The 26115-nt window shown below is 36.0% G+C and overlaps 1 protein-coding gene and 1 long non-coding RNA gene across 5 annotated transcripts in view; one reads left to right on the top strand and one right to left on the bottom strand.

Annotated features, from left to right (window-relative positions):
* Nucleotides 1–13272, top strand: part of LOC105732169 (uncharacterized) — a 150424-nt gene extending 137152 nt beyond the window's left edge. For both annotated transcript variants that reach the window (XR_010339537.1, XR_010339534.1), the window contains one exon: nucleotides 10308–13272. This is a non-coding gene — a long non-coding RNA (uncharacterized LOC105732169). The remainder of the gene's footprint in view (nucleotides 1–10307) is intronic.
* The window catches only part of MPP7 (MAGUK p55 scaffold protein 7), a 249688-nt gene that overhangs the window by 68056 nt on the left and 155517 nt on the right, over nucleotides 1–26115 (bottom strand). For all 3 annotated transcript variants that reach the window (XM_064368559.1, XM_064368560.1, XM_064368562.1), the window contains 4 exons: nucleotides 25417–25497; nucleotides 9873–10004; nucleotides 3585–3666; nucleotides 2943–3028 (listed from right to left, as the gene is read on the bottom strand). In XM_064368559.1, coding sequence (XP_064224629.1) covers nucleotides 2943–3028; nucleotides 3585–3666; nucleotides 9873–10004; nucleotides 25417–25497 — 381 coding nt within the window. The remainder of the gene's footprint in view (nucleotides 1–2942; nucleotides 3029–3584; nucleotides 3667–9872; nucleotides 10005–25416; nucleotides 25498–26115) is intronic.

The raw sequence follows: 26115 nt of genomic DNA, 5'->3' as shown, positions 1-26115 counted from the left end.
TCAGCGCTTTGAGAGACCAAGGTGGCAGGATCACCTGAGTCCAGGAGTTCGAGACTATTCCGGGAAATATGGCAAAACCCCAATCTCTACAAAAAAAATTAAAAATTAGAGGAGTGTGGTGATGAGGTTAAGGTCTCTTGAGCCCAGGAGTTCAAGGCTGCAGTGAGCTGTGATTGCACAACTGCACTCCAGTCTAGGCGACAGAGCAAGATGCTCTCTTAAAAAAAAAAAAAAGGTGGGGAATAATGTACAGGATGGTTCAGGCAGTTACATTTAAGTATCAGCATCCATGTTTTGGGGAACAAAATACCTATATTGTTCAATAGTGTGGTTATAAAACACATTATTCAGTTAGTGGCCATACCTATCAGAAAAAAACCATAAAGAACATTCATATCTATTGTATTCTGGTGAGTAAAACGTAGAGATTCATTGCAAGATGAAACGATTGAGTATCTATTCTAACTTCATTAAAACGAGTACCAGCAGTCACAAACTTTTGTTATCTCAGACAAGATCTCTCTTTAAATATACTCTCATGTCATTTTCTGTCTCTCTCTTTTTAGCACTTACTGCAGCCATATTTAATTATTTATGCAATTATTTCTTAAGATATGTTACTCCTGCCAAATTGTAAGCTCCACAAAAGCACCAAATACTTGGCACATTTGAAAGATATGTACTGACTGTCAATTTCCATGGTAGAAATACTTTCATTATAGCCAATTTCGATTCACCAGCATGAAGTTCATGAAAGCTGAATTGGGAAATGGTGCATGCAGTCAGCTTTGGCAGCCCTTAAGAAGGCAGCTCTAGTGCAACACAGTAACTTAAGTAAAATGGGATTCTGTATACATAAATAACAGAATTGTATAAAGGGTTGATTTATTTCAAAATAGCAATATCATTGCTATTGCTTATCATAAAAGGCACTCACAAATCTTAAGAATTCTTATACTGTAATACTGAATTGCATTGGTAGAGAGAAAACAAGTCTTCTCTATAATCTCCTCTTATTTTTCTAGTTTTTGTTATGTGTTTTTTTTTTTTTTAAATGGATCTATGGTCCTTACGACAGTGTCATTTATAAAGAAGTCAATCTATGTTAGCAATTGTTATTATTATTACTGCTAAGCCATATAGGTCTATCTCTCATTGTGATTGCCTCACAATAACCTAGGATATAGATGAATGATTACTTGATCAATGCAACTTTCTTGGTAGTTTCCAAATGTTTTAAAAATATTTTGTTTATACACATTTACCAAATTATTGCTGGAGGATTAATTTTCAGCAGTTGAATTTCTTGTTTAAAGGGTATGCACATTTAAAATTTTGATAGTTTCAGATCACAAAATGTTCTACTAATAATTTATTCCATCCCCAAATCATTAAATATATCTATTTTCCTATACCCTGACCAACTCTAAGCATCATCAAGCTTTCCAACCTCAAGTAACCCGACACTTTCCAGATATCTATGTTTTCTTTTGTAAAGTATTTGTCCAAATGCTTTCCTGACTTTTCTGTAAATGCTTTTCTTATTGATTTTTATCATCTCCCTCTATGTTGAAATATTACCCTTTTATTACATATATAGAAAATATTTTTCCTACAATCTCATTTGTGTTTTATGTTTCTTTATGGTACCTTTTTTTCTGCAAAGAAAGTTTTGAATTTGAGTAGACACATCTGTTATATTTCTATTTGATTTTCATATCAAGGTTACAAAGTCTTTTTCTACCTTGTAATTATAAAACTTTATATTACATTCATCTGTTATTTTTCTATTTGATTTTCATATCAAGGTTACAAAGTCTTTTTCTACCTTGTAATTATAAAACTTGTATATTACATTTTATTGTGCAATTTTTGTGATAATTTTGCACTTAAATATTTAATTTGCTGGGAATTTATTTTTACGTATTGTGTAAAACAAAAATTGACCTTATTTTTTTCTCAGTCATTAACCTCATACCATTTATGAAATGGTTCCATTGTCTTCCCACCGATTTAAAATACCACCTTAACCATATACTAAATTTTCATTTATACAGAGATCTGTTTTGAGACACACTCAAACCTCTTCTAGTTGCTATAGGTTTCCAGTATGTTTTCATATTTAAAAGAGTTTCCCTTGCTTTTATCTCACAAATGGACTTTAGAATAAATACTGCCAAGGCCTAAAATAATTTTATTCAAGTGTCAGATTTCAAGACATCTAAATTAGTTTGACTAATCTGTGTTGCTATGATCCATAGCCTAGAATATGGTGGTGTCAATGGGAGGAAGACAAAGATAAATGCATCACCAACCACAGTGTAGATGCCATCTGCTAAGTACAGATTCAGGACAGGTACTAAATTTTTTTTTTTTTTTTTGGTTTTTTTTTTTTTGAGACCCAGGCTGGAGTGCAGTGGCTCGATCTCAACTCACTGCAACCTCCATCTCCCAGGTTCAAGCAGTTCTCCTGCCTCAGTGTCCGAAGTAGCTGGGACTACAGGTGCCCACCACCATGTGCCGCTAATTTTTTTTTTTTTCCCTTTAGTAGAGACAGGTTTCACCATGTTGGCCATGCTGGTCTTGAACTACTGATCTCAAGTGATCCGCCTATCTCAGCCTCCCAAAGTGCTGCAATTGGGATTACAGGCATAAACCACTATACTCAGCCCTAAAACTCTTTATATATACTACCTCATTTAATCCTCAAAACACTCCAGATGGATAGTTACCTCTTATTCCCATTTTGTAAATGAAAACACTGAGGGATGAATAGATTAAGGTATTTTCCAAGGACACACAGGGATTAAGTGATGGAGCTGGGATTCGAACTGTTCACTGCTTAATCCAAATCCTGTATATGTCAAACAAAGTCTAAAAGTCTGAAATACAGTGATTCAATTTTATTTTTATTGTACCTTTAAAAGGAATTTACAGCTTACCAAAATCTGTATTATTTCCTCAGGACTTTTATCCTTAACTGGTATCCCGTTCACTTCCCTAAGTTCATCACCAACATGAATAAGACCTGAGAAACAGGAGATTTGGTAAATTAGCAGTGTAACCCACAACAGAAACTGTAATGTGCAGTTGTTTCCATAATTAAAGCATTGTCAGGTGCGCTTAATACACTTAACGATTGGAAAGGAGACCTTCACGTGTCTCAGGTTTCAGCCTCTATGCCTCTCCATAGCAGTGACTCAAAGATCACAACATAGTAATGCTGGCCAAGAAATGGTAGCAGCAGCTTGGTCTTTGTCTAGAAATGCACATTACTGATATCTGATACTAATAAAACAATTTTTATTTATCTTAAAAGCTGCATGTTCTTTGCAGTACTTTTCAACTGAGAAACACAGAAACAAGTTTTAATATAGCTTTGGATGCTTGTGTACACGAAGACCAGAGAGTAATATTTACCATTTATTTAAATAGGCTCTCACAATTTCAACACAGAGAACAATATCTTATTACTTGTTTTGCTGTATTATATCCAAAGATGATCATCCTCTTAGTTATCTATTGGAAATGCTACACACAAAATACATGACTTGTCTGTATTCCGTTAACATTTAAAGTCTCACCACTTCTATCTGCAGCTCCTCCTCTCATGATTCTGGCCACAATGATCGCCCCAGTCTGCTCATCCTTCTTAATCGTAGCTCCCTTTTAAGACAAAAACAAAAAGAATTTGTGAGTAAATGTGTGTATTGGGTGTTAGAAAAAGGGAGGAAATAAGGACATTCATCTGAAAAAAGGGAAAACAACTACAAAAAAAAAATAAATGAGGCAGGAAGAATAGATATCACGCCATTTGGCTTATAATATCTATTCTCATGACTAGATAGAGGAAATTCTATCTACCCAGCATCTAAGGGTTTCAGCCCAATTTAAAGATTTTTGAAATCTTCCACCTTTCCAAAATTGTGTAAAATAAACATATCTTCTTTCCATTATAAAAATACCTTGTATTTGAATGCTGTTTGGTTTTTACTCTTTTAAAGCACTTCTTCATTTTATCCTTAGAGTATCCCATCAAGAAAGTGGAATAGTGATAATCACACTAATAGACAACAGATTCTATATGTTAGAAAACTAAAACCCAGATCATTTGACTTTCAGTTAGTTCAGTGATCCTTCTATCACATTCAGTTACCATAGTTAAAAAAAAAAAAAAAAAAAAAAAAAAAAGGCCAGGCACAGTGGTTCATGCTTGTAATCTCAGCACTTTGGGAAACTGAGACAGGCAGATCACCTGAAATCAGGAGTTTGAGACCAGCCTTGCCAACATGGTGAAACCCTGTCTCTACTAAAAATACAAATTAGCCAGGCATGGTGGCAGGTGCCTGTAATCCCAGCTACTAGGGAGGCTGAGACAGCAGAATCCCTTGAACTGGGAGGCGGAGATTGCTGTGAACTGAGATCATGCCATTGCACTCTAGCCTGGGTGACAGAGTAAGATTCCATCTCAAGAAAAAAAAAATTGGTGATAATTGTAAAGAAAAAGAAAAAAGTTAAAACCCAGAAATTAGTCATATTTGTTGCCTAAGTCTAAGACAAATGATTAGAAGAAAGAGCTCTTACTCCATGGTTTTAGTGAACTAGGATTGTACCTAGTACAAACAGAACTAAGTCCTGGCATAAGATTAGGAAACAATCTCAAAACGAAGCCAAAAATGCTTCACTTACAGATATTCAGAAGCAAATGAACTGATGCTTTGTAAGAATGACAGGCACAAGTGGTTATTTTGAAAGCCTTTCCATGACTTTCCTTTTAAGAATCTGGCATTGGTTTTGCAAAGCCATCCAACATTGCATAATACTGCTAAAAAGGTATGCTTTTCAGTGGCGGCAGAATTCATCCCAAAGAAGTGGAATTTTTCTCGAGTTTGTCAGTAAACACATTTATGTCATCATTAAAGAACAGATATGTAAACAAAGTAAGGGTCCATCTGTAATAAGTATCTTTATATGTAACTATCAAATACATAGCTAATAATAGTAAAAAAATCAAAGAATTAAGTGACAGGCATTTTGCAGCATTTTCCATCACCTATGCATGCATTCAAAGCCAAAGACTTGAAGGAACATCTCGCCATGGTCATAAACCTTTAGACTCACCAATTATTGGTATTTTCTGCTTTTATTTCAATGTCTAACTCATTGCCAAAATGACGGGAAATGTAATATTCTCAATATAACTAATTAGTTTGATTAGATCAACTTTCATTTTCTTTAATAATGCCCAATGGCAGAAACGCCTAGTAATCTAACTCTATGTATCCATAGTTTCTGGACGAGAAATTGAATATCAAATGGCCATAATTTGTCTAAGATCTGACAACTAGTATATGGAAAAGTCAGGACTTGTTTATGGCAATCTGACCAGACACTGGACATTCATCTTAATCATCATCCAATACGGCTTAACCTCTATCTTCCCGTAACCTTGCATTCATAAGTTCATTCTGTCCATGAGTTCATTACTTTTGTAGGAGATTGCATGCCATATTCCCACATTAAGTGTTAAAAATGGTTTTGAGGCTTCGAAGGCTATAAGAAGATCTGTAGCTGCCATTCACTCCTCTGGAAATATCTCACTGCCATGTAAGAAATCATGACCACGGCTATGCCATGAGGAAGCCCGACCTAGCCAAGTAAAGATGCCACTTAGAGAAAGAGATACTTGGCCAGCCCCCAACCTTCCAGGTGCAAGCCCAGGTAACAGTTGTGTAAATAAAGGAGCCCTCAGTTGACTCCGGCCACCACCATCTGACTGTATGCATGAGGAACTCCAAGTGAGAACCTCCCAGCTGAGCTCATCAACCCCCAAAATAATATTGTTTTAGCTACAACATACAGGAGTGGTTTGTAACACAGAATTAGTTAAGTGGAACCAATCTCTGTCCACTGTGGACTGTTCTGTTTTTCAGTATAGGGCTATTTTGTTTGTTGTGCTTAATGCTCACCCTTTGGTTTCTTCTGTATTCAATGAGGGCTTATGATAAACTGAGGAAAAAATGTCTGTTTTCTCATCCTAATGGGGGAGACAAGACAATAAACAAGAGATGGAATAATTGCATACATTATACAGTGTGTTAGAGAGTGGTAAGTTAGTCTGTTTTCTCTGCTGATAAAGACATGCCCAAGACTGGGCAATTTACAAAAGAAAGAGGTTTAATGGACTTACAGTTCCATGTGGCTGGGGAGGCGTCACAATCATGGTGGAAGGCAAGGAGGAGCAAGTTACATCTTACATGGAAGGCAGCAGGCAAATAGAGAGTTTGGGCAGGGAAACTCCCATTTTTAAAAGCATCAGATCTTGTGAGACTTATTCACTATCACGAGAACAGCACGGGAAAGACTTGCCCCCATGACTCAGTTATCTCCCACTAGGTCCCTCCTACAACACATGGTTATAATGGGAGCTATAAGATGACATGTGGGTGGGGACACAGAGCAAACCATATCAGGTAGTAAATACTGTAGGGGTGCGAGGGGATGTAGGGCAGGAAACAGAAGATCAGGATGCCGGGGCAGGTGGAGGAAAGACAATGAGAAGACACAGGACTCACTGGGAAGATGACATCTGAGTGAACAAAGACTGCACAGAAGCGAAACAGTTAGCCAATGGGAAGGAACAGAAGACACAGCCAATGCAAGGTGCCAAGGAGGCTGTGAATGAAATGCTCAAGGGAGAGCAAGGCAGCCAGTGGGCTGGAGCCCAGTAGAAGAGGAGCAGCAAGAAGAGAAGAGGTCAAAGGTAGAAGGGAGTCAGCTATGTGCTTTCTGTGCTTTATGAGTCACTGTGAGGATGCTGGGCTTTACTCTGAATGAAAAAGAGGAAACATGCAAGGTTGTGAACAGCAGGAGGGACACAATCTAAAAGGACCCCTCCACCTACTGTGTTAAGAGTTGAAGGATGGCAAGTACGACAGCAATGAAATTAATGAGAGGTTAACACGTTAGGAATCCCTCATCTGAAACGCTTAGATGATTCAGATTCCACATTTTTTCAGATTTGGGCACATTTGCATTCTTATCGGTTGAACATCCCAAATCCAAGAATATGAAATCCAAAAAGCTCCAATGACCTTATCCTTGGACTTTGTGTCTGCACTCAAAATGTTTCACATTTTGGCACATTTTGGATTTCAGATCTTCAGATCTGGGATGCTCACTCTGCACAATAATTCAAGGGAATGATGATGGTGGCACAGATCTGACTGGCAGGAGTAGAGGTGATGAAAGGGAATCTGGATATATTATTGGTAGAGTCAAAAAGGATTTCCCAATGGATTGTCTATGGAATGCAAAAGAAAGAGAGGGATTAAAGACAGGCTCAACATCTTTTGGCTAAGCAGCTGGAAGGATGGAATTGCCATCAACTAAAAGGGGTTAAGACAAGGGTGGAACAGATTTGGGAACAAAGATCAGCAGTTTATTTTTAGATATATGAAAATTGAGATGTCTATTAGACCTCCAAATGGAGATAACGAATAGACAGATGGATATATGAATTTAAGGATTAGAAGAAAGAACTGGAAAAGAAATAAATAACCTTGGGCGTCTCTGGCACATAGAAGCTTTTTAAAGCCATAGGCAGGAAAAAATCACTTCTGGAATGTGTAGATAAAGCAAAGCAATCCAATGTGTAAGGGTCTCATTATAGACAGAGATAAGTGCCCTAATAGAATATTCTTGTATCCTCTGACTCTACTTTGCTTGGAGGGTAAACTACAGACCTGAAGAACAATCTCTCCCTTTCTACATAGTACTACCACTTGAATCAATCTTCATTTTGAACCCTTCATTCTTAAAGACTGCTATTTCCATATTGCTTTCCAAACCTCTCTTACCACAATTGCTTGATGTATTCCCAGTGCAACATATTTGCATGAAAATATGATCAAATCTCAAAAACATAGAGCACATTACATGTGATACTGTAAAAGTCATCAATCCTATGGCATAGTCTGCAAATGCAAAATAAATTAAATTTGGATCTAATATGATAAAACTGACATATTTTCCTACATAATTATTTTGAATTTATTCTGTGTGATTTTGGTTTAAAAATTGAGCATGGAAAATTTCAAGTTAGATTGAAAAAATAAATTCTGGTTAGATTTTTGTTAATTATTATTTCTGTAAAATGTTTTATAAAAGGGACTGCTTTCTGAGTTGTCATAATTTCCTTAAACAAAAAATGGATCTATAGAATTGCTTGAACCCAAGAGGCAGAGGTTGCAATGAGCCAAGATCACACCACTGCACTCCAGCCTGGGCAACAGAGCGAGATTCCATCTCAAAAAAAAAATTATCTAATTTATCTCCTATTAATTGCCAATATTGCAAGGTCTCCTCAAGTAGGTGGCACAGTGAATTTCAGGCTGAGCCTTTGAAATAAGTGTTTTTAAAGTGTGATCTACCAAAAAACTTGCACCAAGAACATCTAAGACACTTTTTTCAAGGGATCTTGCCCCTCAAGTGATCAACCTTTTTCCTATCCATTATCTAATACCTACACGACCTGTGTTCACAGCCCGTTCTCCGAGGTAGCCGTTCTCTTCTTGATCAGATGTGATCTAGCTTTTATCTTTACTATTCTAATATTTACATAATGCTTGCATATTGCTTCAGAACTCATAAAGCATTCCAAACACATCATATCTTAGCTGATATTCAAAAATACTTGCAAAGGGGTATATTTCCTGATTTTCTGATAAGGAACCTGAGGCTGAGATGGTGAGGGGTTTTCTCTGTAGGATACAGTGCAAAGTGACAGAATCCCAATTCCCACTTAGGTCATCCAATGCAAGCTCAGTATTCATGACATCACATTATGGATCCCAATAAACAAAATTGTATTTTTAGATAACACTGGTAACCTACACCTTGGTTGCCAAATGTTACAGCCTTTCTTCATGAATCGCTTGCCAAGCATTTCCTGAGCATCCACTTGCCAGAATTTTGTTTCAGCTTAGCTTCCCACACTTTGCCTACTTCTGATTCTCATGACTGGGACTCATTCTCCTAAAGATATCTTTGACTCTTAATCTTCTGTGTGTTTTTCATTTTGCTTTGACAGTCTTGTAGCTTCTCCAATAATCTCCCCGAACTAACAAATGTCATTTAACTGATGTTAAATAACAAATCTGTTGGAAGTATTTTCTATTTTTCTGGGTAGTTTATTTTTTAAACTTTAAATTTGTTCACAAAATAATCTTACTTTACCTTAACAATAATTGCAAAGATAATACACTAATTATACATTTGAATAAGAGAAATTTCAAGACAAGTAATTCTATTCATTTGATTTTGTATTCCAATATTTAAAAATCATTGCTATTTAAATGTAGCCAATAAATGCCTATTATTTTATTTGGCTTCATTTTTGTTTTTCAAAAGCATGCTCTTTAGACATCAATGTTCCATTTCTTTTAAAGTTTGAGAACACAGGCCGGGCGCGGTGGCTCAAGCCTGTAATCCCAGCACTTTGGGAGGCCGAGGCAGGTGGATCACGAGGTCAACAGATCGAGACCATCCTGGTCAACATGGTGAAACCCCATCTCTACTAATACAAAAAAATTAGCTGGGCATGGTGGCGCGTGCCTGTAATCCCAGCTACTCAGGAGGCTGAGGCAGGAGAATTGCCTGAACCCAGGAGGCGGAGGTTGCGGTGAGCCGAGATCGCGCCATTGCACTCCAGCCTGGGTAACGAGCGAAACTCCGTCTCAAAAAAATAAATAAATAAATAAATAAAAGTTTGAGAACACAGAGGAAGCATATTTTAAAGAGTTATACATGGTACGCACCATCAGATTTGGCCTTATCATGACATCGACTCATATCTGGGCATCAAAACTCACCAGTGGTTCTCTATTTTTGACCAGACGGATTATTTTTACTGAGTCTTCCTCATCATCAATATCTTCAGGCATAGGAGGCAACACAGGATCATAATTCTTCTGAGCCACAGTATCATGTACGGAGAGCAAAGCCTGTAACATTCAAAGGTTTATTTAAATATATATATGTGTGTATAAATATATAAAATTTTAAACACATCGAACTATAAAGAAAATCAAAACAGCATTACAGTTTTGACACAGTAGTGGTATAAGGCAATTACCACTTTTTTTGTAACAGGTGCCTCTTACAAACTGAATGGGAAACAGTACTTGTCCATAGAGCAGATGGTAGCTTCACTTAGCAGCCACCTCTGTCCCCAACGTCACTAATCTATGTAAAGAATCAACATATAATCTCCTCTAACCTGTACATTCTCTGGTTTATCCTTATAGGGGTAGCAATTTGGAGCAAGAGTGCAGGGGATGTTACCTTTGGAGGAAGAAAGAACATGAGAGCTAAAGATGCATTGTCAATGAGAGTCTGAGAATATTCTACATTTTTTTCTTTTCTACTATTTTTTCTCCTATTAGCGGAAAACATAACAATGATCACTACGATTGATTCTTTTTTTCCTCTCACTTTAATTGTTTGTGTAATTGCTGACTACTATGTGTATATAAGAATAAAAGTAATTCTAGACCAAAAATGAGAACACTGGAACTTTGACATGTCACTATTCACTATTTTAGATGGATGGGTTTTGGACTTTAAATGAACTTGACCCCTAATAAGCACCACTATTCATAAATTACTCAAGCCAAAAACATAGAAATCATCCTTGAATCCTCTCCTCTTACTGATATTCTCAACATCCAATACATATACTATTTTTTTTTAAACTTTTTTTTAGACACAAGGTCTTGCTCTGTTGTGCAGGCTGCAGTTCAGTGGTGGTATCATAGCTCACTGCAACATCAAACTCCTGGGTTCAAGCAATCCTACTTCCCCAGCCTCCTGAGTAGCCAGGATTATAAATGCATGCCCCAAAGTCCAGCTAATTTTTTTTATTTTCTGTATGAATGGGGTCTCACTATGCTGGTCTCAAACTCCTGGCCTAAAGCAATCCTCCCACTCAGGCTCCCAAAGCACTAGGATTACAGGCATGAGCCACTGCACCTGGTCCATATCCTATTAAATCTACTATGTATCTAAAAATTTTCTTTTCTTTACTCTAGATCAGAGATTGGTAAACTACAACATCTATTTTGTAAATCAGGTTTTACTGAAACACAGCCATGCTTGTTGATTTATACATTGTCTATGGCTGCTGTCCTGCTACAAGGGCAAAGTTTAGTAGGTGGAACATCCACTTTTTACATAAAAAGTTGGCAGGCGTAGGCCGGGCGCAGTGGCTCATGCCTGTAATCCTAGCACTTTGGGAGGCCGAGACGGATGGATCACGAGGTCAAGAGATCGAGACCATCCTGGTCAACATGGTGAAACCCCGTCTCTACTAAAAATACAAAAATTAGCTGGGCATGGTGGCACACGCCTGTAGTCCCAGCTACTTGGGGGGCTGAGGCAGGAGAATTGCTTGAACCCAGAAGATGAAGGTTGCAGTGAGCCGAGATCACGCCATTGCACTCCAGCCTGGGTAACAAGAGCGAAACTCAGTCTCAAAAAAAAAAAAAAAAAAAAAAAGTTGGCAGGCGTAATCCCAGCACTTTGGGAGGCCAAGGCAGGCATATCACAAGGTCAGGAGATCGAGACCATCCTGGCTAACACAGTGAAACCCCGTCTCTACTAAAAATACAAAAAATTAGCTGGGCATGGTGGCACATGCCTATAGTCCCAGCTACTTGGGAGGCTAAGGTGGGAGAATCGCTTGGACCCGGGAGGTGGAGGTTGCAATGAGCCGAGGTTGCGCCACTGCACTCCAGCCTGGGTGACAGAGTGAGACTGTCTTAAAAAAAAAAAAAAAAAAAAAAAAAAAAAAAAAAAGCTAGCAAGTCCCTGGTCTAGATCATGGATGCATGATTTTTTGCCTGGAGCAGTCGTCTTTACATGGTCCAGCGGCATTCAACTCAGGCCCATTTTCAAGTCAACAATTCACAGTGTAGCAAGAGTGATTATTTTTAAAACATAACTAGCCCCTGAACAGCCCTTCTAAAGTTGCCCATCAATCTTGGGATGAAGACCAAACTCTCCAGAATGTCCTAAAAGTCCTGCATACTGCTCCAACTTTATCTTACATTGCCTCTTACTCATTCAACTTGAATGACTCTTTCTCATAGAGGTCTGGCCAAAACACCCTAGAAAAGCAGATCCCCTGGTGACTCGATCCCATAGCACCTTGTTTTTTGCCTTTATACATGTCCATCATTTACAGTCATATGTGCATTTTATGTTTATATCACAAATATTTGCTGTCTACTGAAACAGAAGCTCTAAAATGGCAAATAGCATCTGTTTTTAATCAAACTTTTGAATTGACTGTAACATAGATACAAAAAGTACAAATCATAAGTGTATATAGTATAAAATTTCAAAAATGAATATGCCCCTATAAACATCCCCCAAACAAGAAATACAACATTAACCAGACTCCAGTGTCCTCTCTTATGATCCTTCCTAGTCACCATGCTTTCTATACCCCTCAACGTGTCAATCTTTGCCTCTATTTGAAAATCATAGAATTACAAGTGTGTATTCATTTTTCCCTAATATTAAGTTAGCGGAATTCACCCACGCTGTTACTGATGTTAGAAGTAATTCATTTTTCATTGTTATATAGTTTTCCAACATATAAATATCTTACAGTTTCTTTATACATTATGCCTTTGAGGGGAATCTGGGCTGTTTTCAGTTCTTAGCTAGTATAAATAATGCTGCCATAAACATTTCATATCTTTTGATGCACATATATATATATATATGATGGTGGTTAAGTATTTTAAGAGTAGAATGTCTGGGTCATGGGTTATATAGTAGTACATTCAACGTTAGTAGTGTTTTTCAATTACACTTCCACCAACAAACATATGTGATTTCTAGCTGTCTTTAACATGATCCCAAACATTTTACATTATTAGTTTAAATTTGGCCATTCTGAGTGTATAGTGGTATATCCTGTGGTTGAAACGTTCATTTGCCTTATAATGAATGAGACTGAAACCCTTTAGTGTTTATTGGCCATGTGTGTCTCTTTGTGAGCTGCCTCCTCAAGATATTTGCATGTTTTTCTACTGCATCTGTCTTTTTCTTATTAATTTGTAAGAACTCTTTATAATATAATGGACCCAAGCCTCTGTCAGTTATATGTACTACAAATACATCCTCCCTTTTGGTAGCTTGTCCTCTCACTCTCCTTCTTGGTGATTTTTGTTCAATAAAGGATCCTAATTTTAATGAGCTTAATTAATTTTTTTTCCTTTGTGGTTCATGCTTTTTGTATCCTATAACAGTTTCAAAGGGGAAAAAATAAACAAAATCAAGATGATAAAATACCTGAGAGGATAATGGCTGCAAAGTTTTGATAACTGATGAGAGAAAGACTCTAAAGGTTCAGAAAGCCCAATATATACTTTAGGAACAAGGAAAAATAAAAAGAAACCTATGCTTAATACGTCATAGCAGAACTGCAAAATGGCAAAGGCAAAGAGAAGATCTTGAAAGTACCAAGAGCAAAAAAGACAGATCATCAGAAAGGAAAGAAGAAAATTGATTGACAGCTGATTAACTGCAGCAGTAGACACCAGAAGACATTTCAAATACTTTCAAAGTGATTAGAAAAAATAAAAGTCAGTCCAGAATTGTGCATCCAACAAAAGTATCTTTCAAGAATAAGGATGAAGACCAAGATGAGGTTAACAGGAATCCACCTGAAAAAAACTAAAAACTAAAAGTAAATAAAAATAAAGGATAATAAAACAATAGTTTTCAAAGATGCTGGATATCAAGCAACAAAGGACAGAGATCACTGAGAGACAGGAAACAATGTGAGCCTATGATTGCCCCAGCATTATAGCCTAGAGTTTCCAGGCTGTGATGGGGAAAAAGAAACACAGGCAAACTCAGTGGTCTCCTTAAGTTGAGAAAAGAGAGCTGAGAATCCAGGGAGGTAAAGTGACTAAAGTTCCCAGGGAAGACTATAGAAGAGGAAAGGGTGGCAGATACAGAATTTGGGAGATCTAAAGGAGGTCTTCCTTGAGTTCTGAGCAAAGTCCTTAGCCTTAGCCATGGCATCATGTAAGAAAACTACCAGAAAGGATCAGAGCAGTGGTTCTTAACTGAGGGCAATTGTACTCCCTTGGAATCATTGGCAATATCTGGAGACATTTTTTGATTGTCACAATTTAAAGAATGTTACTGCCATCTACTGTATTGAGGCCAGGGAAGCTCCTAAACATCTGATCATATACAAGACATTTCCCTTGCCCCAGAAACAATTATCCAGCCCTTAAATGTTGATAGTTCTAAGGCTGAGAAACTCTGCATTACAAGGAATAATCCCTGAAGTTTGCATAAGGCAGGAATAGTTCTTGTTCTTAACAGTTAGCAGGAAATACCTCATAATTCATAGACACCGAGAAGAGTTATGGGATGGGTATTGTCTCAATAATGGAAAAAATAAGCCCAAGATTTAATGCTGCCATGATCTCACCTAAAAAAAAAGCTTAAAAAAATAAGCCTTTGAAAGATCAAAATATTTCCAATAATTTAACTGTATAACAAAATAAAGCTCAAGAATACTATCCATAGCCAGGATCTTCAACCTCAGGCCACAGACCAGTATCCATTTATGACCTGTTAGGAACTGGGCCGCACAGGAGGAAGTGAGTAGTGGCGAGCAAGCAAAGCTTCATCTGTATTTATAGTTTTTCCCCATTGCTTGCATTACCACCTGAGCTCTGCCTCCTGTCAGAAAAGTGGTAGCATTAGATTCTCATAGGAGCATGAACCCTATTGTGAACTGAGTATGTGAGGATATGGGTTGCACGCTCCTTGTGAGAACTAATGCCTGATGATCTGTCACTGTCTCCCATCACCACTATATGGGATGGTCTAGTTGCACGAAAACAAGCTCAGGGTTCCTACTAATCCTACATTATGGTGATTATGTACTAATAAAAAAAAGTACACAATAAATGTAATGCACATGAATCACATGAAATCACTCCCCAATCCCCATCTGTAGAAAAACTGTCTTCCATGAAGTCAGTCCCTGGTGCCAAAAAGATTGGAGAAGGCTGATATATAGAAACACAAAAATACCCAGCAAGATAAAACTCACTGTAACTGGTAGTCGATTGAGATAAAACTCACAATGACTCAAAATTACTAGGTATGCAAAAAAAGCAGAAAATACTGCTCATAATGAAGAACAAAAATAAAACAATGAAACAAAACCCTGAAATTGCACAGATAATAAAACTAGATAAAACCAAACCCTAAAATTACACAAAAAGCAGATAAGAAAATTAAAAGTTATTATTAAAATTATATTTCAAATGCTCAAAAAAGTTAAAGACTAAACATGAGATATGGACTATATAAACATTACTCAAATCAAAGTTCTAGAGATGGAAATTCTGAAATAAGAAAATAGTTCACTGAATGAGATTAATATAGATACTGCAGAAGGAAAAGTAATCTTGGAGAGTAGGTAACATACACTGTCCACAATGAAACACAAGTAGAAAATATACTGAGATATTATGAACAGGACTTAGTGATTTGGGGAACTACTTTAAATGGCCTAATATACATGTTAACTGGCATCTCCAAAGAAAGGGGGCAGTTGCTGAAAACTATTGAAAGAAATATGGCAGAAAGTCCAAATATGATGAAAAAAGTATAAACCTACATGTTTAAGAAGTTCAATCTCAAGCACAAAAAACACCACCAAATTGCTTAAAACCAGGAAGAAAATATTAAAATCATCCAAAGAAAAAAACATAATAATATATATAAAATAATAAGGATTAAGAACAACAGCACACTTTTCATCAGAAACAATGTGGGCCACAAAACAGTGATGCAACATCTTGAAAATACTCAAAGAAAAACAATGTTAACTTACAATTCTATACCCAGCAAAAATATCTTTTAGAAATGAAGGGGTATTGAAGACTTTTTTAAAACATACAAAAGCTAAAAGAATTCATCACCAGTAGACTTGCATTGCAATAAATGTCATAGGAAGTCTTTCAAACAGGAAGAAAATGTTGGCAGATGGAAATGTGGGTCCATACAGAGGAATAAAGAACACTGGGAATGTGGACTATCTGTGTATCTATGACAAGTAACTTGCACATAGTAAAATAGAGATAGCTAAATAAAATGTTTTCAAATAAAGCAATTATGATAATTAACAAGCAATATTAAGAATACTGTTAACCATTTTTTCTCCTTAGCTTTGTTCCATGTCTGCATTCCAAAACAATTTCATAGGCATTCAGTTCATAATTTTTAATAGCCTTTGTTTTATGACTATTGTTGGATAGCAACATTTTTAATTTTAGACAACTAAAACAAATTTTGCATTCCATTATCCTGTTTTAACTGATGTGATTTTATTATTTAATATACAGACTTTCCTTTCAAAAGGCAATACTTAAATGGAAATTGTGTTTCCATATGCCAGAACCACCAATCACAACTGATGGGTTTACCTGTTGCTCAGAAGAATCTGCAGGAAATTGAACACTAGCCTTGTAACTCATCAGGCTCACAAGCACTCACTGCACTGGACCCCCTGGAGTCAACTTTATGTTCTAAGTATCTGTCAGGTTCACAGAATTAAGTGTCTAGCTTATAAGGATGAGTAACATTGATTTATCCCTCCAAAAGGAAGCTTAACTTTTTCCTTCAGCTTGCTTTAATGAAGCCTCATCCATCTTGCATGCTCAGGCAGTGAGTAATTTCTGTTAAGTGAATATTTGGAAGCTAAAAATTACAACAAATCTTCTTATTTTATTGCCTTTTAAAAAATCTACCAAATTTTCCCTGACTTCCTAAATTATAATGTCACATTCTAGAGATGATGTCACTTCATTGTTTTATCAAAAGTGACCCCCTGGAATGATGACTCATACAGGTTAATTTGACTTTAACATGGCAATTTGATGGCTGAAGTGGTTCTGATTTATTAATGACTGTCTTTGCTTTCCCTAGAAACAAAGTCTCTGTATAGAACAACATCCTTCCATCAATGCCCCTAAATGCTACCAACATTATTGCTTTTGCCTATTTCATTATTGCAGGAAGTATTCATATTCAATTAATTTAGTTAGGCCTTTGGCTACTTACTTTTACATTTTCAGACATCTATTGTTTCTTTTATACTGCATTTATTTTCCTGACCCGGATTTTGTAGACATTATTGACTAATAAGAATAATCTATTTTTTACAATGGCAATTGACTGATCAATTCATTCTGGGTATAATCTTTCAATTTTTGACAGTTCTCAGGTGACACTGTTGTTACAGAATGACAAGTCATTTCCCAACTATCAACTACTTGAGGGCAATAGGTTACATAAGAAAAGTGCTGGCATTCTTCTGAATAGAGCAAGAGATTCCTAAAGAGTAAAATGAATAAAATTACAATCTTACAATATTAATTAAAGAATATGAAAGAAAAGTTTGAATGTTATATAAATGTACAAAATTATCTTATATGAAGAGACAAAGAAGGCTATAATAGAATAAAAATTCCACCAAACATTTAATAACTTACATTGAATTCGGCTTACTGGGAATCCCAATGTTGCAAGCACAGTGCTATGTGCTAGAAACAAGGATAAGAAGACCTTCCTGTGCATCAGTAAGAAAGACGTACTTGTGTTCTTTATCAGGGACAGAACACAGAAAATCCCTGAAAAACACACACACACACACACACACACACACACACACTCCTGTTAAATGTCCAGTTTAGCTTCTGGATACAAGTTTTTGAGCTTTAGTTTTCCTAATCTTTAAAAAGAGTTAATATTAGTACCTACTTAATAGGGCTTCACAATTATTAAAGAGATATTACATGAAAGTGCACAGCAAAAAGGCTGTTCCATAGTAAAGACCTAGTATTATTGGTTTGTAAACTTTTAAAAAAACTTTTAATGATTATCTTATTTCAGGAATAGTCACTATGTATATTAACTTTGTCTATAAGCTTGTAGAGAACCATATATATATTTTAAAAAATCATTTCCATATAGCTATTATTTTCCTTCATATATTTGCAAAAGTTGGCCAAACTAGCAAACAAATATTTTTAACAAATTTTACATTAAAAAGGTTAACAGTTTGCATAGTGATAAAAATGGATCAACCTAGAAATTAACATCTGTAAATACAAAAAAATGAAACACAAAAAACCTTGCAAATTTAAATCAGGATACTGAAGTTATCAAAATTTATTATAGACAATCAAGAAATTAATATTAATGCCAATATGACATACACAATGTCTATGGGAGGTGACCAAATTTAAAAGAAAGCCACATACTTTTAAATGTGTTTGTAATTAAACAAGCCTGAAAGCTAAGTATTCCACTAAATGAAATCAAAGATAGATATAAAGAAAAAAATTAGACCGGGTACAGTGGCTACCACCTGTAATCCCAACACTTAGGGAGGTCAGAAATTCAAGACTAGCCTGGCCAAAGTAGTGAAACCCCATCTCTACTAAAAATACAAAAATTATCCAGGTATGGTGGCAGGTGCCTGTAACCCCCGCTACTTGGGAGGCTGAGGCAGGAGAATTGCTTGAACCCAGGAGACAGAGGTTGCAGGGAGCTGAGATCATGCCACCGTACTTCAGCCTGGGTGACAGAGTGAGACTTAGATTCAAAAAATGAAAAAGACAAAAGAAAGAAAAACAGAATGATAATAAAGAGCCAATTCTTTTGAGAGATTAGACAATTAGTCATTTCTGGTATGCACAGCAAGAAACTACAGAAAAAATATATGTATATTAATAGCACTGAGGAAAGGGATGTAACTTCAGATAGAAATCAACAGATAAATTGAACACCATTCCAACATGGTTGAAATCTTAATAAAATGTTAAGTTTCCTAGGAAAAAACAAATAATGAAGTAATTCTAGAAGAGCTTGAAAGCTGGATTAAATCAATAACTACAGAAGAAATTGAAAGCACTATCAAAAAATTTTCCCCAGAGATGGCATTTGAACCAAATGAAGGGTTGTATTTCTGTACTATTTATAGCATTCCAATGTGTAATAAAACATAACATTTCTTTTTCAAAGGTCTCACAAGCCAAATGCAAAACCTAACCAGAAAGTATAAAAAGATGACGGCACAACTTTGGTCTCAGGATGATTTTTTAAAATACCAAAGTAATATATTATAAAATAAGATATAAAAGTCTTCTTTTATCAAAAAGGTTTAATCTCAAGAATTTAATATTTTATCAATATAAATATCTGCACATTATTATTTATACTAACAACTAAAAAAGCTTCTATGATCACCATAAAATACCAGAAAGGCATTTGACAAAATTTAACATAATCCTGACTTATTTTTTTTAAATGACAGAACAAAACTTTGTAAAATAGTCTATCAGAAACCAGCAACAAGCACCATATTTATTAATACACAGGAAGCACAGAAGTACCCCCATAAAGATACAGAAAAACAAAGGCATATCCTTTATTTACAAGTTTTGAGCATTTTTTTTCCTGCAAGTTATATCAGGGCAATAAGGTTAGGGGGGAAATGATCTATAATTACTAAAAAGGAAAAGATTTTTAAGAAATTTTGTAACATAACATTGAAAATTAAAAGATATGAGATACTTCGGTAAGGTAGTATAAGTATTATAGAAATTAACATGTTTACTGTATAGAAACAACATACTTTTTAGAAAATAATAAATAGTATACAAAGGAGAACATTAATTTATATATATTAAATTATACAAAATTAATTTATACATATGTGTGAATACACATATACATATGTGTATATGAACACACATGTACACATTAGGCCTAGGAATAGACTTAGCAGAAAATATTCCAGGCTTACACAAGGAACAATTTGACCTAAATAAATAAATTGCTATGTTCTTTGATTGGAAATTCAATTGCATCCCAATGGGTTTCTTTAATGACATGAAAAGAGAATTCCCAATTTCTTCTGGAAAAATACATTTGCAAGAATAATGATAGGAATTTGGTCTTAGCAGGTATCATGCTGTAATTACTAAAACAATAAGATAACTAAATTAACAGCAGTCAAACCAAGAGTTCAAAACAGATTCAGATATATAATAAAGACGAATCAAACTGTGAGAAAATTGCTATCCACTTGAATAAAAAAAACTAGAACCATATCTTACACCATACAACAAAGTAGCATACAGATTATTTCAAACTTTAAAAAATCAAATTTTTAAAAAGCCAAAAGAAAATAGGAAAGACAATTTTAATAAACTTGTCATGAAGAATGTCAGTCCTTTCTAAGCTAGCTCAGTGCCCAGAAGTCATAAAGAAAAATGCCAAATTCTACTACATAAAAGTACATATTTTTACACAGTCTTAGAAAATGCAAGTAAGATTAAAGGAAAGTAACTAAAGAGAAATATATATATATTCTTTTATCACTCACAATGCATTAGGAAAAACAAAATTTTTACTACCCATTATTTAATCACACAGTACTCACTGAAAGCTTGCTGTACGTCTGCAATTTTTATTGCCTACTCTCATGTAGCTTATATTCTAATGGTGATCAAACAGCAAAGCTAAAAGAGAGTATTAGTTGAGGCTGTGCACGGTGGCTCATGCCTGTAATCCAAGCAATTTGGGAAGACGAGGAGAGTGGATCACTTGAGGCCAGGAGTTTGACATGGCAAAACCCCGACTCTACAAAAAATACAAACATAGGAAAACCCTGACTCTACAAAAAATACGAAAATTAGCCAGGTATGGTAGCACACACCTGTAGTCCCAGCTAGTTGGGAGGCTGAGTCAGGAGAATTGCTTGAACCCAGGAGGCGAAGGTTATAGTGAGCTGAGATTGTGCCACTGAACTCCAACCTGGGTGACAGAGCAAGACTCTGTTTCAAAAAAAAAAAAAAAAAAAAAGAATATTAGTTGAAAAGAGCTTATGCAATTAATTGCATATAAATTGCAACTGCATAGGGAAACAGATCTTCTCATGCACTATACTGCAGGTGCTCGAGAAGATCTGTCTTAACAACAAACTGGCAATAATGGGCCGGGCGCGGTGGCTCAAGTCTGTAATCCCAGCACTTTGGGAGGCCGAGGCGGGTGGATCACGAGGTCAACAGATCGAGACCATCCTGGTCAACATGGTGAAACCCCGTCTCTACTAATACAAAAAATTAGCTGAGCATGGTGGCGCGTGCCTGTAATCCCAGCTACCCAGTAGGCTGAGGCAGGAGAATTGCCTGAACCCAGGAGGCGGAGGTTGCGGTGAGCCGAGATCGAGCCATTGCACTCCAGCCTGGGTAACGAGAGCGAAACTCCGTCTCAAAAAAAAAAAAAAAAAAAAAAAAAAACTGTAAAATGTCCAAATGTGATGTATGCCCCAATAATGTACTGTCCTCATTAAAATATATTTTGACAAAATAGTCCATAAAATTCTCTAATATACAAAAGATGTGCATCATAGTGTTATTTACACAGCAGAAAAACAGAAATAACAAAGATTCATCTGCAAGGATTAAGTTAAATAGATAATTTTGTTGACACAAAGAGAAGGCTACAAAATCCCAAAAATATTAAAAGCAAAAAAAAAAAAAAAATCACAGTAAGTAATGCATTCTATGATCCCATAGAATATGCTCGGGGAAAAATCACGTTTAATATTTATATATACAGAAAACGTTGAACGGTAATGCAGCCAGACAATAGCAGTTATCCCTAGAGGTATATGAACATATAATTCACAGAAGAAATAAAAACATATAGGCATAGGAAAAGATATTCATCCTCACTAATAAGGCAATGAGAATAGGGGCTTCTATATTCTGTTTTCAATTAAGAATATTCTTATGGCTCAACTTTTTACACTTAAATTTTTAATCTATTTGGAGTTCACTCTAGCAGCGAATTTTCTTATTTTTTCCCCAAACTATTAGTTATTCCAAGACCATGTATTAAAGTTGTCTCTCAAGCTGCCCATTCCCCATGCTTAATCCCACCCATCCCACATTCTTTCCTTAGGACCTCAATAGTGTTCTTTTTTTTTTTTTTTTTCTTCACCCAGGATCTCAGCTTAGCAACCTCCATCTCCTAGGTTCAAGTGATTCTCCTGCTTCAGCCTCCCTAGTAGCTGAGATTACAGGTGCCTGCCACCATGCCTGGCTAATTTTTGTGTCTTTAGTAGAGAAGGGGTTTCACTATCTTGGCCAGTCTGGTCTCGAACTCCTCACCTCAGGTGATCAGCCCACCTCGGCCTCCCAAAATGCTAGTGTTCTATCTGAATTATTTCTACAGGCTCACACTGGCCTTCCTTTATTCAGTATTGCATTCCTCCCATTCTACACCACCCAACGCCTCAAAAGCCTGTTCGCAGACTACATATGGAGTGATGTATCACTTCCTGGTTCAAATCCTTTCAATGGTTTTCCACTTTTTTTCCACTTTTTAAGAAGCTCACAATTTCAGGTGTGGCCATGTAATTTATCACCCAAGTAGGGAAACAGTTGAAAGTGGGAGAAAGGCTATTACTAATAATGCTGGAACTGCAAGCATGAACCAGAATGTCGTCAGCAAACCCAACTCAAAAGGCTTGACGCCCCAGCTCCAAACTTTTACCCCTTCTTCCTTCGCAAGCCACCATTCGCCTGTTCTGAGGCTGGTTTTGCATTTTCACATCTTCAAACTTAAAGTTTTCCTTTATGGGACTTTACATGCTCTTCCCTATACCTGAATCATTTCTTTTTCACATCCCACCCCCAACCCATCTCCTACTCCTTTGTCCCCTTCTGGTTTCCTCAAACTCCACCGTGAAGTCTCAACTTACATGCCATTTCCTCGGTAAAGGTTTCTCCAATATTCTCCCCTTGCCCAAGTCTGGGTTTAGCACCATTCCTATTCATTCCACATCCTATCCATGCGCTCCCTCTTTTGAATCCAGTATTTCTCCTATCACCTTCACGTGTGTGTGTGTGTGTGTGTGTGTGTGTAATCTTCTATAATCTGCATCCATAGAGCCTGGCACACACTAGGCATTAAAAGAAAAAAAATCTAAGAATAAATGAATGGATGAAGATCTGTCTCTGGTGACTTTTATAAACTGCCAAAGAAAGTTATAAAATTTTTCAGAAAGAATTGGCAGATAAGTGGAATATGGGTATTATCCACATATCTTCCCAGAGTGGGTGTATATTTGGGTGTTTGTGTCTGTGCATGTCTGTGTGTCTGTGTATCTGTTGTGTTTTTTTAAAGTTCTATTACTTTGAAGATATACATCAACTTTCTTTTCAGTAAAATGAATAAAGCATTGAAAATGAAATAGCAAATCTTTAAAAAGTAAATAACTTCCCTGATCCACCAGAAATTAAATATTCAAATTAACACACTAGAATTACATTTTTCATATTTTAACTATCAGTTCAACTAACAATCTATATACCTTGCTTCTGCTTAAAAGGGAAACAAAGATTTTAGTTTACTCCCAGGACAAAAATAGATTAACTGATTATATCCTGAAATAGTCTAAAATCTATTTGGGGGCTTAACTTCTTAAAGTAATATGGAAATGAGGTCAAAGTGATGGTAGATAATATGAATGACTTCAAAAAGAGCAATGTTAAATGTTAGATCCAAAAGGGAAAAAAGATATTTTATTTCCAAGACTAGTTAGCTACAAACTGACGCTGTCAAATGAAAGAGCATGTATCCTGGAATATTATCTATTTTCTACACATATGTATTAAATATATGTCTTTCATGCTAACTTTACACCATTCTTTAGTCACACCACTAGATAAATATGAAAAATAAACAAATTATCCACCTAAAATATTTTTTGCATAATAAAATGTACCTAATTATTATAAAATTTTATCAAATGGCCCTTCTTAATACTGTCTATATCTCCCTCTTGAGCCAAATACCAGTTCTCATCCAGTATATTATTGCATAATTAGCTATTCCATTTGAAACACTCTTGAACCAAATACCATAATCAGGGATTTTTTTTTTCATCTGAAACACACTGCTTTCATTTCTAATACCCTTGAACCAACACGATAATCTCAAAAAGGAGTTTAACAAACTTCTCATAGCTAACCTCACCCTCCTCTGGGTGATATTAACTTTTCAGGTACAGTCTAAGACCAAATGAAGAAATCTTCAGAATATTCTCTGGCTAAAAATCTCCTTCTCTTAATGTTTTTACACACTTTGTATTTAACATCAAGGAACTTTTCTGCTCTAATCTGATCCTTGTTCTTTTAGAACAAAAATTTAATGAACTTCCTGAACCACTACAAATCAATTACCCTCACATCATTAATCACAGCCTATTTAGCCTTTACAGCAATACATTCATGTACTTATATTTACTTATAGGGATTAGGTTTTATAGTCCATGCATGTTTTTAACCTTATCTTTTATTTAATACCATCTCTCTTTTTATAAAAATAAATTTAAGACCAACTAACGCGCAATTCAAAAATCTATTTCTCAAAAAAGGTAGAAACCAGCTTTTGTATCTTGGCAGAAATTTTCATTCAACACTTTACATAAGCTCACCAGTAATCATCACAAGCTAAATGATCATTTTAATTATGTAATTATGTAATCCATATGTAATTCTGACTCACAGAACAATATCTGACACATAATTGCCACAGTGTCAAGTCCAAAATACAGTGCAGGATTTAGTGCACTAATAATCTCAGAATAACTGCAGAAAAATTCTGAAATGCCAGCTGTAGACTGATCACATTTGGAGGAAAAATAAGTGATAAACTTAAGAGGCAATGGGAAAGGGAGAATTGAAATCTGTCTGCCAACATTTTATGGGTATTTTACACTGGAAAAGTGCTCTTCTCTGTAAAATGGAATTATATTTTGAAACGTAAATTAGTAAAAGGACAGGAAATGGGGAGGGGAAAGGGGAAAGAAAAAGGAATGCTGAAATGATCCTTCAGAAAAATAGGTGTATTTGTCAAACATATTGGAATTCCGTTAACTACCCAAGTAAAATGGACCTAAACAAAATTACTAGTAGGTTCTGTATAGTGTGCTCTTAACTTTATTTAAAAGGAAAATGACCTTGAAGCTACATTATATTTGTCAGAACCTAAATTCTGAGCTTCCCAATTAGCGTATTTTGCAGTGTCTCATCACATTGTAATCAAAAGCTCACCTCTTTCTCATTAATGGGATTTAGGCTATTAAAATACTGTTTCCCCCAAAAAAATAAAATACTGTGCCCTATTTGAAACACATTTACTTGAGAATTGATGCTCGAAACAAAATTCATCTGAAGGCTCAGAAAGTGGCCCTGTTTGAAGGTATTTATTACCAGCATAACATGTCCTCACCTTCACATTGGGTTTTGACAGTAGTTTCAACAGCTCTCTGATCTCAGTGTTTAATGGCTTGTTCTGAAGCTCTTCGGCCAGCTGCAAGGGAGATTACATTGACGTAAAGAACATTTAGTAAGAGCATTGTGAGGTTGGGTGTGTGACAACTGAAAATCTGTCTGCTCAAGGCTATTACTTTCCAATGTTTAAGGAGAGGTCAGCATAAAAGAAAACAGATCATCAATCATTGCTCTTCTTCTTAGGTCTTCAGTAGTCCAGACCCGAGCCCAGGCTCTTGGCTGAGCGCAAATCAAGTAATCATATCAGCCAGATCACCTTCTGATTTACTGCAAGGAGAGCAAACCCCAGCACTTATCTACGGGAATGGTCTTTTGCACCTAGACAAAGGACCACTTGTAAGAACTGGATAAAGCTTTGACACTGTAACCTTTCCCATCCTCCGCAAAAATAGAGCTTCTGAATGAGGTGGTGAAATCCACGGGGTTTCCAAAAACCCATGGGGATTCCAAACCCACAGTAGCTGTGCTGTTTAGAGCTAGGGTAAAAATAATTAGAATGCCCCTAATAGAGCAAATGGCCTGAAACTTTTATTATGTTTACCCATACAGATGAAGAAATCTGTTAAATACCAACCAAGCAAAATACCAATCGTAAAATGAGCTATAATGGGTTAACAGCTACCCTGGTACCAAAAAT

Source organism: Aotus nancymaae, unplaced genomic scaffold, assembly GCF_030222135.1.
Source record: "Aotus nancymaae isolate 86718 unplaced genomic scaffold, 86718_ANA_hifiasm-v0.15.2.pri h1tg000077l, whole genome shotgun sequence".
In the NCBI taxonomy this organism is placed as follows: domain Eukaryota; kingdom Metazoa; phylum Chordata; class Mammalia; order Primates; family Aotidae; genus Aotus; species Aotus nancymaae.
This window is presented reverse-complemented; position numbering and strand designations above follow the sequence as displayed.